We start from the raw sequence: 18,481 nt of genomic DNA, 5'->3' as shown, positions 1-18,481 counted from the left end.
CAGAAATTGCGTGTAGTGCCTTTTTCATAGAACATTTTTGTATATAATAGAATAGAGCAGTTTGTGTCCTTTCTTTGAAATATTTAAGTCAAGTGCTCTAAATCTGATAACAAAGACTGTCTAAATGAGAATGAAACAAATTAGTGGAAGGACAAAAGGTAATATGGACAGACAGTTACGAAGTAAATGTAATTCGCTTCTGTACTTTACTCAAGTTTTTCCATTTTGGGTGACTTTTTACTTTTACTTCACTAAATTTTAAAGTAAATTTTAATTTTTTACTCCATTAAATTATGAAAATCTGCCATTACTTTTTGGTTAATGTGTGAATAAACTCGTAACGTGTCTGGATTAATCTCCCAACTCCACATAGAGGCAACCTTTGCTAGGAGACAAATAAACAGTTGTTGCGCTAAAAAATGTGAAAATATTTTTCTGCCTAAAACCAATAAAATACCAAAGACAGGCTTTTGTTTTTATCAAGTGTTGAGCGTATTTGAGACTGTAAATAAATCACTTTTTAGTTCTTAGAACTGTTATGAGTTAACAAAATGATTTGTACTGCTTAGTATTTGGAGGTATTTGAGCCATCAGTAACTACTATTCATTCATATACACGGTTTACCTGTAGATGTCACAAATCACTCACCGAGTGTGAGAGTCAGTTGAAGGTTTATTAAACACAATCCGTGAAGCGAGGTCAAAAGCAGAAGAAATATTACAAAACCCAAAAATCTGTACAGAGAGATAAACAAGTCCAAAAGATAAAAACGAGTATCAGACAAGAAGTCAAAACCACAGCCTGTTTAAAAGAAGTGTTTCAGAATTACAGAAATCGCTCAAACCATGCTCTGCAACTATGTAGACAAAACTGAAAGCTTAAAGGAACACATATTTTTACCTTAAAATTACAGCTTCAAAATCATCGTAATGCTTCACTGACCTATAATAGGGAGAATAGAGCCTGTCGAAGCTACTCTCAGGTCTGCACTGCAGAAACTGCACTATGTAACATTTGGAGGAGGGTAGGAAACCACCCCTTCCCTTCCCTACCAATTTCAGTACAATGCTGTAAAAGTTCTGGAGAGGTGCGCATAAGGTTGCGCTGCCTACGGCATAGGTTCAACACAGAAGCATTAATTGGGCTTAATACTCAGGAGAGAGAAACCTCTGTTGGTTTGGAGGGGCAGCACACACTGGGGAACCAATAGTAACATTAGAGTCTTTTTTTACCTAAAATGTGTTAAACATGAAGTGATAATAGGACATTAGAGCCATAATACGACCTAATACTTTGACTTTTGATACTTAAGTACATTTGAAGGTAAATACTTTTGCACTTTTAATCAAGTAGAGATCTACAACAAGGACTACTGCTTTTTCTGAAGTAATATTTCACCCGGAGTACCTGTACTTTTACTCAAGTACGTGGTTTGTGTACTTTGTCCACCACAGGTCACTTGTGAATGTGATTTTTCTTTAAGAAATGTGAATGTGATTTTTCACTTTTTGCTTTGCTCTTTAAGTTGCAGTTTTTTAAATGTTTAAAATAAATTCCAAGTTTCATGTATGTATACCACCACTTTCAAAAGTATTAATACTAAAAATATGCTGCTAACACTAATAAAAATAAACCATCCAAGTTTTTTTTGGTGTGTAAATTAAGCATTTTTCAGTAAGTCTGTTACAGGTACCACCCTATACTTACTTGACTAATTAGTACTTTATTAAATTAAATCTGATATACTTCTGATAGAACAAATCTGAAATGGTTGCTCTGAAAATTATATATTAATCTATATTATACATATGAGTTTATTACATCATTTGAACACAGCTGCTCTCCTTCACACTGTGTGAAAATTTCATGAAGGATGGACCAACAGAAGCTCCAAAATTACTTGGAATGTAAATTTTTTACATTGACATCCATTGAAGATTAAGAAGGTTTTTTCCTTCTCCTGTAAAGTTACTATTTTGGGAGATGCATGTTTTTCATTGGACAACGACCAAATATTATTATGCTGGCACAAAACTAACATTCCTCAAGTCATCTGTAGATTTAACACAAGTATCTTTGCCTCTCTATCAATTCACCACACAGAAGAATAAAAACAAACACTAACTTCTCAATTACACTAAGTGTGAAAGATGGGCACTGCTGACGTTTAGCAATGCTATAGGCAGATTTCTTTTATTTCATCTTCCTCCTTCTCATCATTCACTATTCCCTCATCGATGCTCTGTGGGCGGACCCTCTGGCCATCAGGGTATTGCAGAATTCTCTGCAGGGGTTGTGTTTGTAATATGCTTTCAGACAGAGACCCACCTCCAAACAGATGCAACTTGGCATCACTCTCAATGGTCTTTGCCAAGCAGGTTGCATAGTTGTCAATGAACTGGTGTATCTCAGCCTTCACCTGGTGAGTAGACTGATTGAAATTTTCACCTGTGTAAAAGAGAAATCAGCACACACTTACATTACAATATAACCAAAAAACAGTAAAATGGGCTTTCTAAGATACATATAATCACTGAAAACCAACCAAGAACCTTGTAAAATCTTGGAAAATTGCAAAACAAAATTGAAGTGACTATCTGTAAGTGAAATCTGATAAGATTTATGATATGCCTCATACATCATAAAGAGGGCACATTTAATCAATAACCAGTGTTCACACTTGTTCATGGATGTAGGATTATAAACTATATTACCTTCAGAAACATGATGCCCCTGCTGATCCTCAAATGTTATGGAGCTCCCCTGCTTGTTCAATATAGCACTATAGTGTTTTGTGTTTGAAGTCTCCGTATTCTCCAGCAACATGATATCTGTACCTGCACAGTGACCCTTAATATTACCATATGTAACCAACCCATTAGCAGTTTAGTAATCCACAATTATGGCAGTGTTTCCAAGATATCCTTGATAAGACAAATACCTGAGTCCTGTGAGAAGCTGAAGCCAGTATCTCCTGTGCTGCTTCCTGCTCCTAACAGCTGATTTCCACCCACCAATATAGCTGTCAAGTGTGGAGACATACCCAGATCTAAAGAATGGAAAATGGTAAGTACTGACAATTTCTGTAAAATTAACAACAACAAAAAAAAACATTTAAACCTGACCTGTTATCTGGTCGGAGATGCTAAAGAGGCGGGAATTTCTGTGGCAGGTGACAAAAGACTCTCTGTAGTAGCGATCGCCACAGCACATCCCAAGCAGCTCCTTGCACACGGTTTTATTCCACAGCCCATAGATTAGAGGATGACAGACAGCACTGAAGAAGGACAGCCATGTCACAAAAGTCTGTATTTCTGAAGACACTGTCCCTTTCCCCAAGACTGCCTCTGCACTGATCACAATTATGTATGGCCCCCAAGTCAGTAAGAAAGTCCCGACCACTACCAAAATGGTGAGCAGTGCTTTACATTGTCTGTCAGCTTGCACAACGCTCCTCCGGCTCCCAGCAGAGTAGATGGAGGTGGTTGAACTCTTGCGTTCATTTTTCTGTGAAGATGGAGTGGGCTCTTGGGCCACAACCACAGTCACACAATGCACCTTGCGAGCTTTGTGACAGGCCACACGGAATATAAGGCCATAGCACACTAACATGACAAAGAGGGGAAGCAGGCTGCACCATGTGACCCAGAATAGTGTATAGCTAACCTCCTGGTGCCAAGCTGCCATACATGCTCGCTTGGAATGGTCAAACTCAAAGGTGGACCAACCAAATAGAGGTGGCAGGCATCCTACCAGGGAGTGGAACCATACACAGATGATTGCCACTACTGCTCGATTCCCTGTGACCTTGGTAGGATAAATCACGGGGTGTACTACTGCATAGTACCTAAACAAACACACAGGAAACAAAGGAGAGTAGGAATATTAGTTATTCTATTAGCATAGACAACATTTAAATCTACAAGATGACAAAGCATTTAAAATCTGGATAAGAGTCTTTGCTAAAGACCACCAATGTAAATAGGACTCATTCATAAGTTTTGGTCAAAGTTGGTCAAAATACCACAAGGATGAAACAACACAGCAACATCGTCCTCCTGTCTAAACATCCCTGTTCAGAATGACCAGTTTTAGTGCCTGTTCCTTTAAATGAAAATGAGCCACGGCCACATTTTGGCGTGAATGCCCAGGAATGAAGAGCGAGGAGCAGAATTTCCACAATGTAAGAAAAGCTGTCTCCATGATGATACACTCAAGTGTAAATATTCCATACCGTTAGTTAGGGAACATAATTTTACCTTATATTATTATAATTGTAAATTTTAAAACGGTGTTGATTTCATAATGAATTGTGTAATGAAATATTACAAATATTCAGCTCTCCTCCTGGAGAAGAGAATGTAATGTGTCTTTAAGGAACAAAACTGAACTTTAAAACCACTTTTGTACCTTTAAATTTACATTTAAAATATACCTTTTGTGACCTTTTTGTCAGAGAGTGTGGTTTTAGCCATTTTCTCGTTTCTCTATATTCTCACCATACTTTATCAGTACATATATTTCTCAGCACTCTTTGTGTTTGTTTTGCTGTTGGGCAGACCACAAAAAATTGACTGGGTCCAAATTAATGTGCAAATGCACTGACAGGGTGATTTCTTCATAATATGCCAATTTGAAATAATGTTCTACTGAAGAATTTTATTTGTGTATTGTAATTATACAATAACTAGAATGGTTAGGAGCAATGTGAAAAGACTGCGAGCATATCAATGGGAGCATTCCACAACTGGATGTCTTTAGTATTCTGCTAAGCATTATTGTTCTGTAGATGCCTTGGATTTACTACAGATTCTTTGACAGAACATGAGATTTGTAAACACAAATTAATACTGAAAAATAACCAAAATTGAGATTAGAAATAAAAGAAACAAATGTGTTTTGTGACCTTTGAATGAGGGTGAATGTGCAATTATTTGTTTTTTTAACCCATTAACACATTGGTTGCTGTGAAAACAAACACACAGCTGAAGGCAGCCACCCCTGGCACAGTTGTGGGTTTGGTCCTTCACTCCAACCATCCTCTAACCATTAGGCTGCCCAGCATTTAAGTTAAATGGCATTATATTTCACAGTAAATGTAAAAAGAAAAGGACAGTCTCACCTGTCGATGGCAATGGCTCCCAATGTGAGCATACTTGCAGCACTGATGAGAAGATACAGCAGTGCTGTGAAATTGCACCAAACTACACCAAACAGCCATTCCTGCTGCAGAGAGCTGGCAACCACAAATGGCAGCACTAACACAGACAGCAGGAGGTTAGAAAACGTCAGACTGAAGACAAACTTGTTGCTCTGTGTCAGCAGGTACGGCTTCTTGTACAGGGTTATTACTATGGCAAGGTTGCCAAGAAAAACCAGTATCGTGAGGGCCAGGATAAAAATGATTTCGGCCACTCTGGTGTTGCTGTTTCCCACTTGTGTAGCATTCCCCGGTAGCAAATTTTCACTGCTGCTCAAATTCATCATAGGCAAGTTGGGTCATCCCAGAGGTGACCAGGAATGTAGATCCATGGCTTGCATCATCTCATACAGCTCTGTGATGGGGGAAAATGCAAAAAAGGCTTAACATGTTTCTGTGACTGCAATAAGCTCACCTTAAACAATGAGTGGGCAAATCTGGGATTCAGGTGTTGTTCAATTATGTTATATCAGAACTATGAAGGAAATTTTTCAAATTCACAAATGTACAAACAATATAAAGCACTATACACAAGTAATCTCATAGGTACTAAAATGGCCTGAGTTTCAAAGGTATGTGACGTACACTTTCCCTGAGGAAAGATGAAAATTTCTTGTTCTGATTTCTTAAAATATGATTTGTTTAAGTTGTGGTAACTAAAACCAAACCACACAATTACCTTTCGGGATACTGCCCCAAAGACTTTAGGGGCCCAAGGGTGTGCTATTCATTAAAAACAGGCAGAAATGTCCAGCATTGTCTGTAACCACTTATCATGTTCAGGGTCGTGGTGGTTCTGGAGCCCACCCGGAATCACAGGTACAAGGCAGGAACATACCCTTCACAGGGCGACACGTTTTGAAATATTAGTACTTTAAAACATGACAAAGAAAAAATAATATGCATATTTGCTCACAGAAGACTGAAGCAGCATACATTTATAACTCATTTATCTGTGTGGAACTTTGGGACCATTGTTGTACCTTGAAGGTTTTTGAAAATGTAAATTAATTACAGTTGCTACCTGAGCAACAAATAAAAGAACAAACGGTGGAAAACATAATTAACGCTTAAACAAAGTTGAAATGTAATTCCATAACTTTTTAGACCATTAAATCGGCATAGCTGCAACCAAGTGAGCTAAGCCTTTCTAAATATTTAGAATTGAAACTAAATCTATTCCTCTATTTACTTTAGTTACCTGGAAACATATCGAGTGCTTTGAATATAACTCACCTTGTTGTCGAAGGAACTAGAGTACCAGGCTGGTACCGTTATCACAAGTTTTTGAACGTCTATGAGGACGCGCGTTCACGCTGAGGTGAGAGAGACGCAGGCAGAGAGAAAGAGGGAAGGCGAACACTGCTGTAATGGCGCCGAACTCCTCTCCTTTCCTTTTCCCAGCCTCTTGGTCTGTGTGTGGTCTTTCTCTTAGCTTGTCCGAATAACTAAGAAAAAAGAAACTAAGCTGAGAATAATTCCTGACACAAAATAGTTACCACGAACTACTCGGATATCACAGCTTGGAATCGTTTTTTTTTGCAGCGTAATGTAAAATATATACTTATTTATGAATTATAAAATCGTTCAAATATATATTTCTGTGAGTTGTACTTTTTATGGTGGGTTACAGTTCATTGCCAAAGTCCATATGTCTTATATGTTATTTGCGAGATAATGACGTAAAAGTTGTTGGTACTTTGTTGCTGGTATGAGAGAGAGACCACCAAAGATGATTAAAGGTTCCCGCATATGGCGTCATTAAGGTCACATGATCAATCCTGACCAATTATTGTACTCTCCCTTATTCCACCCTTATTCCTTTGGTTCAGAAATTGGCTTGGTCAGCTGGAGAAATGTGATTTTATTTAGAAAACATCTGGGACATTCTTACATCATTTTATTCTGTGTTCAACATAATTTTGCAGTTGTCTACTATTTTTGAAACCGTAGCCTGTGTGCACTGCCAACTGGTGATTTTGAAATGTGAGTTCACATTTAATGTCAACAATACATCTGCAGTGCATACCTTATGTTGCATACATGCTTATTTTGGTTGTTTTATATATATATATATATGTATGTATGTATGTATTAATTGAAAAGCTGTCTGAATCTATTAAAAGCCTACATGAACTATACTCAAGTGCACACTGTAACACAGTAGGAATAAAAGACTTGTAAATGCAAACCCGATTTAACCAGCTGCAAACAAAATATCCCATCTTATAAAAAAAATAAATATGGTCTGCAAAAGTTTGAAAAATTTGTAAAATTATGACTTTTTAAACTAAGTGAGCATGAGTAAATTAACAAAATTACATGGATATTCAGTTTAATGTCTCATTGCTTTCTGAAATTAAAGCATAGTACAAATAAGCAACTGGAGTTCAAAAAGAAATCATGGAATACATTTTGGTCTATAAATTGATTCTACGCTTTTGACTCAAATTAGCCCCCTTTGGCAGATATAACAGCTAAACACACTTATAGCATTCTTTCTACAATAGAAATCAAATATTCTTCAGAAAGTTCTTCCCAAATCTGTTGCAGAAGTTCCCATGAATGTGTGGCACTTGTAGATTGATTTGCTTTCACTCTTCTGTCCTGTTCATCCCAAACCAGCTTGATGGAGTCTGGAGACTGTGCTGGCCACTCCATGTTTTCAAGCTTTCCTGAAGTAGTTCTGGCATAGCGTGAACTTATTTTGTGGGTCATTATCTTGTTGTAGGATGAACCCCTGACCAACCAGGCGCATACCAGAGGGTATTGCATGGCTTTGTAGAATGCTGTGGTAGTCATTTTAATTCCGGGGGCCTCTCACTCTGTACAAGTCACTGGCCCTGGATCTAGCAAAACAGCCCCAGATCATCACGCTTCCTCCTCCATGTTTGACAGTCACATATTGTGGAACTATCCTTTCGCCTAATCGATGGTGTACAAAGATCCTGTGTGATTAACCAAAGATTTCAAATTTTGAAAGATTTCAAATTCATCAGTCCATAATACCTTCTTCCAGTCTTCCGTAGTCCAATGGCAGTGTTTCATGGCTCATGCAAGCCTCTTTGTTTTATTCTGACATCTTAGCAGTGGCTTTCTTGCTGCAACTTGTCCTGTCAGACCTGCAGCTCAAAGTCTTCTTTTTACAGTTGAAATAGAGACTTGCTTACTACGACCACTATTAAGCTGTTGTCCTGCGAGCTGCCTATCAGGCAAGATGTTAACTCTCAGAAATTTGTCCTCCAAATTAGTTGTGGCTTTGGGTCTGCCAGAATTTCCCCAAGTTTCTGAGTGCTTTTTGATGGTGAAGAAAAGTGTACTCACTGTCACCTTGATTTTCTTGATAATTTCTCTGTAGGAAAGACCTACATTTGTAAGTATTATTATGGCCTGTCTCTCTTCCATTGTTAAGTGCATTTTTGGCACCATTTTTATAGCAACATACTACTTTCAGCAGTAAAATACTGTTCAACTGATGCTCATGAGGGTATGGTACCACAGTATGTTCCAACACTGCTTTTATGCAATCAAGAAAAGTTGGAACACATTGTTAACCCATTGCATGTTCCCTGAAAGAGGCCTTTTTTATAATTCTGAAATGTGTATTATTTTTCAGTTTTGTGTAACCTTACCTTGTTGTTTTTACCTGTGGTAGGTCAGCACCTATCTTTGTACCATTACAAGCTATTAATTGGAGTTGCACGACTTAATTGCAATAAATACCTGGAAAAATGTGGGTGTTCTAAAAGTTTTGACCGGTAGTGTATGCAATTTGTTACAGCCACCAACAATCCAAATTTTAATCCAAATTACAAGTAATACAATCGATAAAACCAATAATAAACAGTACATAGCTTTTCGTTTTACTGTTGTACAGTGTACGAGTGAATATTCAGAGCATCTGTCTTGTTGCGAAAAATCTGGTTCTTTTGAATGGCTCTTTAAGAACGAGCCGAGTCGGACCGGTTCTTTTTATCGTTATGCTAAATTTCACAGCCTGCAACAAGTCCATTCTACTCCAATATCTGATACAAATCTTACTCTTTCATCATTTTAGTTATTAATCTGCAGATAACACTAAGCCAACACTAACGCAACGGAGCCATAATAGTCAGGTCCCTTCAAAGAGCCGTTATTCCCTCGATAGAAAGAAGCGTGTTCCAATTGATTTAAAAAGCTGCGCAGGCGCTGTACAAATCCTTTACAAAAACGCTTTACAAATAATGTGTACCAAGGGTTTCCCCATACAATAATGACATTAGCACAAGCTTTGTGCTTAAAGATCAGTGAATCTCTTTCCTAAGACCAGAACCTCAGAGTTCTCGCGGGATTACAGCTTCGGAAGCTCCAGTCAGGTGATGTAGGTCATGTGGTGTATGGGATGTAAGAGTCGATACTGAGAACCAGTAAACAGTCCTCGTTCGGTGACAGACTTGTTGAAAAAGCAGCTCGTTTTAGACACCGTGTGTTTTCAGCGGAGTAGACAGTACCGGGCAGCATGCAGAACGTGATAAACTCAATGAAAGGCACAGCCCTCGGGGTGGCCGAGTTTTTAACACCAGTTCTGAAGGTAAGGAGACGCCTGCAGCTCACTCATGTCACTCGGGTTTGCTAGCTGACATAGCTAACAAAACACATTCACAACAAGATACAGCGATTGTGCTTTTTTCCCCCTTAGTCGTGCAGTTGTTGTGAATCCCAGAGTCGTGAACGGCTCCATAAAATGATACAGCAGTGCTTACGCGTATGTAAATCGATCGTTGTTTTAGCTCGTACCTTGTGCTCTTTAAGGTGGGAAGTCGTCAAATGACTATTTCATTAACTTCACTAACTTCGCTATAATCTGAAACGTTTCTTAATTGGAGTCAAATCGTTTACCACAGATGGATTAGAGCCTAACTGATGTAAGTGAAGCCTGACGTGGACGTTTGATATTCGACAGACAAGCGCACAATTTCTAACTTATAGCTCCTGGCAGGGTTAGCCTACGTAGCGATACCTAAACCCTTAACATGGGGAAGTGCAAATGTCTAATTTAGCGTAATCCCACCAGGATTGTACAGAGATGTGAGGAGTTAGAAATCATCCTCAAAGAGACTTAGCAATAGCTAGCCTAGCAGACACAAACGCAAACTCACGGTTTATGAATTATGAATGAATGACTTAATTAATGTATACTTTACTTACTGCACCAAGACCAAAACTAAAACTTTATAAACGGTTGCAGAAATTATGTACAACCTTTGGAGTGTGGCGGTGGTAAATGAATTTCACATTAATAATAATAATAACAAAACAAACTTCACATTATAGGCAACACTGAGGTATTGATGCAGATGTGTGAAGCAAATACTCGTCAATTAATCTTACATATAATCTGATGTAATGCAAAATCAAATATTGAGCCTATTTCAATACGTGAACCCTAAAATCATCTGTGTGTGGTGCCACCAGCAGTAATTTTAAATAAACAGTGCAGTTGTTGCTTTGTATAGATTCTTAATTTAAGATTTTAGCTTTTGAATTTTGTTTCCATTACATTATGTCATTTGTGACATTAATTAAGCTACATTAACATTAAAATGTTGTGTTTTCTCAACTCCACTGATCACGAAGGAGAATGCCATAGTTCTACAATTAAAAACTGTTGTCCCTTTGTTGCTCTGCATACGTTGTTTGCTCTCTTTCAACCCTATTCTTCAGTGCTTAGGACCACCAAATGCAGGTATTATTTGGGTGGTGATCATTCTCTGCACTGCAGGGACACTGATTTATTGGTAGTTTGTGTGTTGTGCTGGTACAGGGGATCAACCACAGGGGTGCTACTGGAGTCTTTAAACACCTCAGAGTCAATGCTGGACTAAGAATTGTCCAACAATCAAACATTACTAGTTGGCAATGTCCAGTGACCGATGACCAACACAAACTGAAATGTTTAGCTCAGCAACTTTTGTTTGAGTAATTGCTTGATTGTACCTCATGTTTTCTTGCAGGAATCAAAGTTTAAAGAAACTGGTGTTATAACACCTGAGGAGGTAAATCTTTTTTTTAGTGTTCAGTAGATTATATTTGTAACGTAAGACTGTAAAATAAATGTAAATCTGTCTGTAGTTTGTTGCTGCAGGAGACCATCTAGTTCATCATTGCCCAACTTGGAAGTGGTAAGTGCTCTGGGGTCTTTTCCAGGACACAAAAGCAAGTATGTAAACACATATTTTCATTGGTTAGCTGTGCATTGCAAGATTCAATGGAGTGGTGTTATCTCTTATTTAAAACTTTCTTAGTTCTAGTTGAAACCTGATGAGAATTGTGCTGATTATGGGGAGGTTGTTTATTAAGTTCATGATTTTGAATGTTCTTAGTTACCAATAGTTAGACTGAAATTAAATGTATTTGTTGTAGAGTACTGTGGAAACAACTTTAGTAGCTGAGGAGAATGCTATTTTGGCCTTGTGTATTTGCTTGTTACAGATTTTATTGTTTTAATTTACATCTTAAAATGTTGAAAAGTACAATTGTAAAAGCAACAAACTGGAACTGAATCTGAACTCCAGCCTTTTTATGGATTTGTTAAAAACCACCAATAGCTCACGACTTGATTTAATGATTTATTGATGAGCAGCACTCAGTATGGGTTACTTTCTGCAAATATTACCTTTTCTCAGAGCATTTGGAAGAGGTAAAGTTAATGCATGGGCACGCTATTTTATTTATTTTACATTTTTAATTTATTAATATTTTAAGCAAAATTAAAAGATAAGGATTTTGACATTTTCACAAAGCTGTAATTCTCTTTACTTTATCGGAATCTATCACTGAGTAAGGTCAACATTTTTAAAAATGTAATGAGCTATAACATTACATATGCATTTTGTTTAATTTGACAAATATTAATCAAACCAAAAATTAAAACTAGCACTTAGTGTTAGTCTTGTAATTAAGAACGTTTCTGTAGCTCTTTGTTATCAGAAAGAGATTAGGGACTGAACATTTAAACAGGGGTCAACCGATTGGGTTTATTTGCTTAGCTAAATAATTCATCTAGTGGGTTGAAAATATCTTCTTTTTTTCTGTCTTATTTATATTTTCTCTGTTTTCTTTTGGTTTCACCACAATTTGCCCCTGCTCAAGTGTTGTATAAATATTTATTCGCTAACTCTGCCTAAAACCTAGTGTGGTGCAACTCTTTTAGTAATCATTACATTTACATTTTAGTTTATCTATTGATAGCTTGCTGTAGTCAATAATGGCAAACTGGTGAGACACTTTTTTTATCTGTAGGGCATCTGGAGAAGAAGCAAAGGTGAAGCCATATTTGCCTAAAGACAAGCAGTTCCTATTAACTCGAAATGGTAAGAAAGACAGCACCTCACTGAATGGTGTAAGTTAAAAGCTCATTAATTAATAACAAGGAGTGTAATTGATGCAAAGCACTATTGTGGAGCAGTTCCTAAGCATGAGTAGGTTTAGCTCCTTTCGTACATTCACGGTAAACCAGAGGAGCTTTATCTGTGAATGCAACAACATCTGTAACGTTTGTCCTGTGCTTTACCCAGACATTACCCTGTTAGTGCCCTAGTAGAAACTCAGTGTAAAATCAAAAAAGTGAGCGCACATGTGAATAGAGTTAGTAATGTTTAAGAGAATAATGAAGTTCTGACACAGAAAATCTCCCGCTGGGCACTACATGTGTGAAAGGACAACTTTGGAAAATTGATGGACCTGATTGGATTGAGTTTCTACAGAATTCATGTGTGAAAATGACTCATTTTAATAATCTAAAAATTTAAATTGAACTACAGTTATTCTTTGTTCATAAGCTGCTAAAGTAATCCAAGGTCTAATTTATAAAACATTTGAATTTCAGATATTTAGATGAGGCCTGTGCTGTGTTTTTGTTATCATATTTTTTTTGACTATACCTTTGGTCTGTAAACGACATGCCCACATTCTTCTCTGTCTCTCTGTCTCTCTCTCAGTCCCATGTTATAAACGTTGTAAACAAATGGAGTATTCTGATGAAATGGAGGCTATTATAGAAGAGGATGATGGAGATGGGGGTTGGGTAGACACCTATCATAACTCTGGTGAGACAAAATAAACTTTTAATATATGTGAGGAGAATGTTCATCAGCAAGTCAGTAGGTCTTACAAGAATCCTCGTGTTCCAGGTGTCACAGGAATGACTGAGGCAGTACGGGACATTTCCTTGGATAACAAAGTAAGGCTGTAATATAGATCATATTTAAATCACTTCTGAGTTCAGTTACATTTTTAATAAAAATGTATATTTTCATCTGGAGTATTTATCCACCAAGTGAATTATTTTTAATTATTTTGTGCTTTGTGTCTTTTTGAAGGACAATGTTAATATGAATGTGAATGTGGGCAGTGGAAATGGTGATGGAGATGAGGATGATGAGGGGGAGGCAGCAGATATGGAGGGTAACTACTTTCAGCCTTAGTTGCATGATTTTAAACTGAATGCTAAGCAGCTACTTTTTGGCACAAACTGAAGTGTGTTACTACAGGCCTATATAGGCAACTAGGTATGGGCTGAAGCAAAATATCAATATACAGTGGGGAAAATAAGTATTTGATACACTGCAGGTTTTGCAAATATATATAATATATAGAAATTTTATAGCCAAAGCAGCCCATGTTTGCCCTTCCATCCTCTCAATGTGCTTGTAATAATAATTTACCAGTAACTGAAAGATATTTACCAAAAGTTGTTTTTAATGTCAATTCTCTGAAGTTCAGGATATGCAGATGGACACAGCACATTAAGTATCTATCTATAAGTCTATCTAATAAATGGAATATAACCAATCTGGTATGAATATTGTATGGTTTAAACATTTTTTTTGTCTTTTTGGTACATTATATAAGATTGGACCTAGATATAGTAGTAATACAGATACATTTGAAGTTATTGCCTGATTTTAGCCCAAATTATCAGCATGTACAAGTCCAAGGCCGTAATCTGCAGATTTTGGTTTAGTTAGAGTCGACACTTTGGGAGAAAATGTATTATTTTGTGATTGGGGCGATTGTGAGGAATCTGATATGTCTTCCTTTCAATCGAGGTTTAGATCAGTCTGAGGATATCAAACATGGTAGATATTGTTCAGTCTGTATACTGATAAACAACTCAATCTAAACCCCCAAGAGCCAAAGCCAGATAAATGCAGCAATTAGAAAGAAGCAGTGCAGTGGAGTTAATGTTTTAGTTTATGAGAGGAGAGAAATTCAATGTCTGTACAACGTGAAATCCAAAACCTACCACTAAATATGCTTCACATTTACATCTCACATACATATATTAAATATATCACTTAAAGGTCCTTCTTTATTTTACACCAGGGCCATGTATTTGCTTCAGTTTAGCAGCAAATTTCAGTTTGTGGTGTGTGTGTGTGTGTGTATGGTTCTATGCAACTTGGACATAAATATGTATCCTGTCTTTATATTTCAGAATATGAAGAAAGTGGGCTTTTGGAAACAGATGAGGTACAATGAAATCTAGATGTATTCACTTTTTTAAATTAAATACCCTTCTGTTTTCTGTTTTAGCCTGTGGTGATGTTTGTTTCATCAAATTTCATTTAACCTTCAAAGGCCACACTTGACACAAGTAAAATTGCGGATACAGCCAAGTGCAAGACTGAAGCAGGTGGAGAAGATGCCATTCTACAAACAAGGACCTACGACTTATACATCACCTATGACAAATACTATCAGACTCCCAGGCTGTGGCTCTTTGGATATGATGAGGTTAAATTTTCAAACAGATCTTCATAAAACTGAATGAAGTTTCAGTGTAATTACTCATTATTTTATGTTGTATGCTGTTGCTTAGGAAAGACAGCCTCTCACTGTGGATCAGATGTATGAAGACATCAGTCAGGATCATGTGAAAAAAACTGTCACCATTGAGAATCACCCACACCTGCCTCCTCCTGCCATGTGTTCTGTACATCCATGCAGGTACTCAAAAACTGGCGCAGTCCTTCATAAGTCATTGAAATTAAAAATTCCTAATGACACAATTCTTTGCTTAGAAAACCTTAGCCAGCACATACAACCAAAACAATAAAACAACCTTCTTATTTCTACACTCCTTTTCAATTATATCAGCTGTAATTACCACATAGGCACACTTTGTAGTTCTACAATTACTATTGTGCAGGCTGCTATAACACAATGCAGGATTTCTTAGTGCATTTCTTAGTTTAGCCAGATAGCTTAATCCCACAATCAAGCCCGTCCAATAGGAACATAGCTATTGGACAGTCCTCAGTTTTTGCATACCTTCCATATAACACTGTGGCGGTCCTGTATGGGTCATGACCATTGAAGATGGAAGTCAAAGAAGGCAAACAAAGTATGTAAAGCAACAGATGGATTACAGTTTCTAATTGTAGAACTACAAAGTACACCTTTATGGTAAGTGGATCTGGTTAAATAGAAAATTAATGTAGAAATAAGTAGATCATTCTAATGTTTTGGCTGGTCACTGTACATGCACATAACCAAAAAATGGTTATTTTTTAATACTGAGAATTAGCAAATAGAGCCTGTGTATCTAATCAAACATAACACCATATTTTCTATATATCAGGATTAAAGGCCTTTGTCAAATAAGTGTCGTAAAAAAGGCAGTCAGAAAACTGAGACTTCTAGCTGGCTACAATAAGCATTTCAAATCTGTGATTTTTATAAAGTATTTATTCTGTAAGACCTCAGATTTATTTATATATATATATACTGTAAATACTGAAAATGTGTTTTATGGTCTATTATCATGGAAAATGGCATGTTTCTTCCCTATAAAGATTGCTTTCCCTTAAACACACTTAGAAAATAAACTAAACATGTCATTTGTCCATGGGTGTCCACACCTCGGCATATGACTGTACATCACACAAAGTGAGCTCTAGAATAACTATACCTACATAAATAACTATAGAATAACTAGAAAAACTTCCTGCATATGTCCTACATAAAGTATTTTGGGCAGTGTTTCAGTAGAGCTGTACATATTACATTTATGTTGTATATGACCGTCTTTCCCCAAGGCATGCCGAAGTCATGAAGAAAATAATTGAGACAGTGGCTGAAGGTGGAGGAGAGCTTGGGGTTCATATGTATCCTTTTAATACCTCAGCTATAAAAACATTTTGGTACATTTGGTACTGACTTGGCGACTCAAAAGTGTCCGTAGGTGTGTGTGTGAGTGAATGCGTGTGTGTGTGTCTGTGTTGCCCTGTGAAGGACTGGCGCCCCCTCCAGGGTGTATTCCTGCCTTACACCCAATGATTCCAGGTAGGCTCTGGACCCACCGCGACCCTGAACTGGATAAGTGGTTACAGATAATGAATGAATGGTACTGACTTTCAGGCAAAGGCCTAATCCTGCATCTGATTTTTGATTGGTACAACATTTCTAAAATACTTTATGCCCTTTTGTGAGTACTAGATTTTAATTTCATTTTTTACAAAAAAAATAATTGGTCTGAAATATATTTTGCACTTTTACGTGCTTTTGAACGTTGCCTATAGTTCACGAAGCTCTGGTGCATCTGTTAAGTGTAAAAGTGCATGATGGCCATGATTTATTCATTTGGATTCCTGAATGCGGCTTTAATCTGAACAACTGGGTTACCGGTCCTTTAAACCCACATGGATTTCTATATACTTTATAAGGATATTTCAGTGTATCAAGTGTTAATGATAGAACATAAATGAATAATACTTTTGTTTATATTTATCAATTTTCCTTAAGTATTACATCCAGGTACCTCCTGATTTTCTTGAAATTTGTACAAGCTGTCATTCCAACAATAGAATACGACTACACACGGCATTTTACCATGTAACTTTCAAGCTACTCAGGATTATGGCTGTGTCTTCAAGTTACTTGGGAATTGAAGCTGTTTTGCAATGTGCAAGCAGAGGATTGTAACACATGTAGACAGGTCCTCAGAAATACTAAAGGAATGTTACATATATGAAAATAGCCTACTTTTCATGAGGAAAGTGGCTGCTGAATGATTAACAGCTACACCATTCTCCAGCTATAACTTCAACATGGCAAATTTTCTCATTCTCTGTAAGGCGCTCCTTGTCATGCTGATGCTCTCCACATGCTAAAATCATTTTGTATTCATGCTGGATTCAAGCAGTACTATATGATTTGTCTTTCAATTATGAAAATGGCTATACATGCATTATTGGTTTAACCAGCATTCCTTCTGTCTCCCGTAGCCTCTGACTGGGTATGCAATAAACATTGTATGGTGTTGGACCCCATATTGTAAAACAGTATAAATTAAGCCAGGTTGTCTTAATGCTTTGCTCGCTGAATGTTGGAATTAGTGTCTGGAGATCAGATAAGTGTTGTGTTGAGATGGTATAATTCTGAAATGTTTTAATTTTTTTTTTTTTATTCCATCTTCTCTTCCCTTCCCCCTTCCCTTAACCCACATCAGTTGTCTTTCTGCCACAATGATTGCAATGTATTTATAGACTCGTAATATAATATGCATAATCCATAGATCTTGCAGTGAAATGCGTATTGTGACAATGTCGCTGTTATCAACATCAAAGCAGCAGTAGCTTTTTCAGACACTGAACCCACCATGAAACATTGCATCTGTCCAGAGTTGCTTTGTCTGTAAATACAGGTTGCTCATCGTTGTTTAAAGAGATAATTGCAGGTGTTGCTAACTTGTTTCAGTCTTTTGCTCATATGCCTCTTAAGAGAGACCCATTTTGTGTTTCATTTTGCCACTGTGTACATTTTAATGTGAATTTATGAATAAAAAAACGAAATTTAGATTTATTTGGCTCTTTTTTTGTCTTATTGCCTCCAAGTGGCAGCATTTGGCCATTATTGACAAATCCTCTTTCTTAAATATGTTTTCTACATCCACAAGAACAGTATAAACGCGTGTTTTTAGCAGATCAAAGGAGTTTGGTATGTTTTCCGTGTGGGTTTAATCCGGGTGATCGGATTTCATTTGACGGACCCAAAACAAAACAAAAAAAAGTGATTCTGGGTAGGCTTCGGACCCACTTAGTTACAATGATTGTACGCGGATCCATTTAGACAATTTATAACCCATTTTGAAAAGTGAATATATGTTGGTAAATTAATACCAACAAACATGTATATGTGTATTGTGGGGACATTACACGACCTTAAAATTAAAAACCTCTCCAAAATTAATGTCGCGATGTCACATAACCCAAACACAACAAACTTTCAACATTAAG

The 18,481-nt window shown here is 37.0% G+C and overlaps 2 protein-coding genes across 2 annotated transcripts; one reads left to right on the top strand and one right to left on the bottom strand.

Annotated features, from left to right (window-relative positions):
- Positions 1–695: 695 nt before the first annotated feature.
- gpr161a (G protein-coupled receptor 161a) lies at positions 696–13,204 on the bottom strand. Its single transcript, XM_066664843.1, has 8 exons — positions 13,124–13,204; positions 6,438–6,649; positions 5,881–6,040; positions 5,124–5,556; positions 3,127–3,848; positions 2,943–3,050; positions 2,716–2,838; positions 696–2,449 (listed from the first exon to the last, which is right to left on the bottom strand). Exons 4-8 carry the CDS (start codon positions 5,486–5,488, stop codon positions 2,178–2,180), a joined length of 1,590 nt encoding a protein of 529 aa, XP_066520940.1. The 5' UTR covers positions 5,489–5,556; positions 5,881–6,040; positions 6,438–6,649; positions 13,124–13,204; the 3' UTR covers positions 696–2,177.
- atg3 (autophagy related 3) lies at positions 9,553–18,030 on the top strand. The gene is made up of 12 exons (XM_066664844.1): positions 9,553–9,771; positions 11,195–11,236; positions 11,313–11,362; positions 12,483–12,553; positions 13,181–13,288; positions 13,373–13,422; positions 13,562–13,646; positions 14,680–14,714; positions 14,823–14,978; positions 15,064–15,191; positions 16,283–16,351; positions 17,001–18,030. The coding sequence occupies exons 1-12, from the start codon at positions 9,700–9,702 to the stop codon at positions 17,080–17,082; spliced, it is 948 nt and encodes a 315-aa protein (XP_066520941.1). The 5' UTR covers positions 9,553–9,699; the 3' UTR covers positions 17,083–18,030.
- The last annotated feature ends 451 nt before the right edge of the window (positions 18,031–18,481 follow it).

The sequence above is a fragment of the Hoplias malabaricus genome, chromosome 3, assembly GCF_029633855.1.
Source record: "Hoplias malabaricus isolate fHopMal1 chromosome 3, fHopMal1.hap1, whole genome shotgun sequence".
NCBI classification, from domain to species: Eukaryota; Metazoa; Chordata; class Actinopteri; order Characiformes; family Erythrinidae; genus Hoplias; species Hoplias malabaricus.
The sequence above is the reverse complement of the archived record's forward strand: the minus strand, read 5'-3'. Positions and strand labels throughout refer to the sequence as shown.

What these genes read in the sequence shown, in the direction of transcription:
- gpr161a (XM_066664843.1), bottom strand. Translation starts at nt 5,488, where the DNA reads ATGATGAATTTGAGCAGCAGTGAAAATTTGCTACCGGGGAATGCTACA. An exon ending in CATCTCCGACCAGATAACAG is followed by an intron (nt 3,051 to 3,126) that starts GTCAGGTTTAAA and finishes TCCATTCTTTAG; the next exon opens with ATCTGGGTATGTCTCCACAC. An exon ending in GGGGCATCATGTTTCTGAAG is followed by an intron (nt 2,450 to 2,715) that starts GTAATATAGTTT and finishes TCTTTTACACAG; the next exon opens with GTGAAAATTTCAATCAGTCT.
- atg3 (XM_066664844.1), top strand. Translation starts at nt 9,700, where the DNA reads ATGCAGAACGTGATAAACTCAATGAAAGGCACAGCCCTCGGGGTGGCC. An exon ending in GTGTTATAACACCTGAGGAG is followed by an intron (nt 11,237 to 11,312) that starts GTAAATCTTTTT and finishes ATCTGTCTGTAG; the next exon opens with TTTGTTGCTGCAGGAGACCA. An exon ending in AGACACCTATCATAACTCTG is followed by an intron (nt 13,289 to 13,372) that starts GTGAGACAAAAT and finishes CTCGTGTTCCAG; the next exon opens with GTGTCACAGGAATGACTGAG.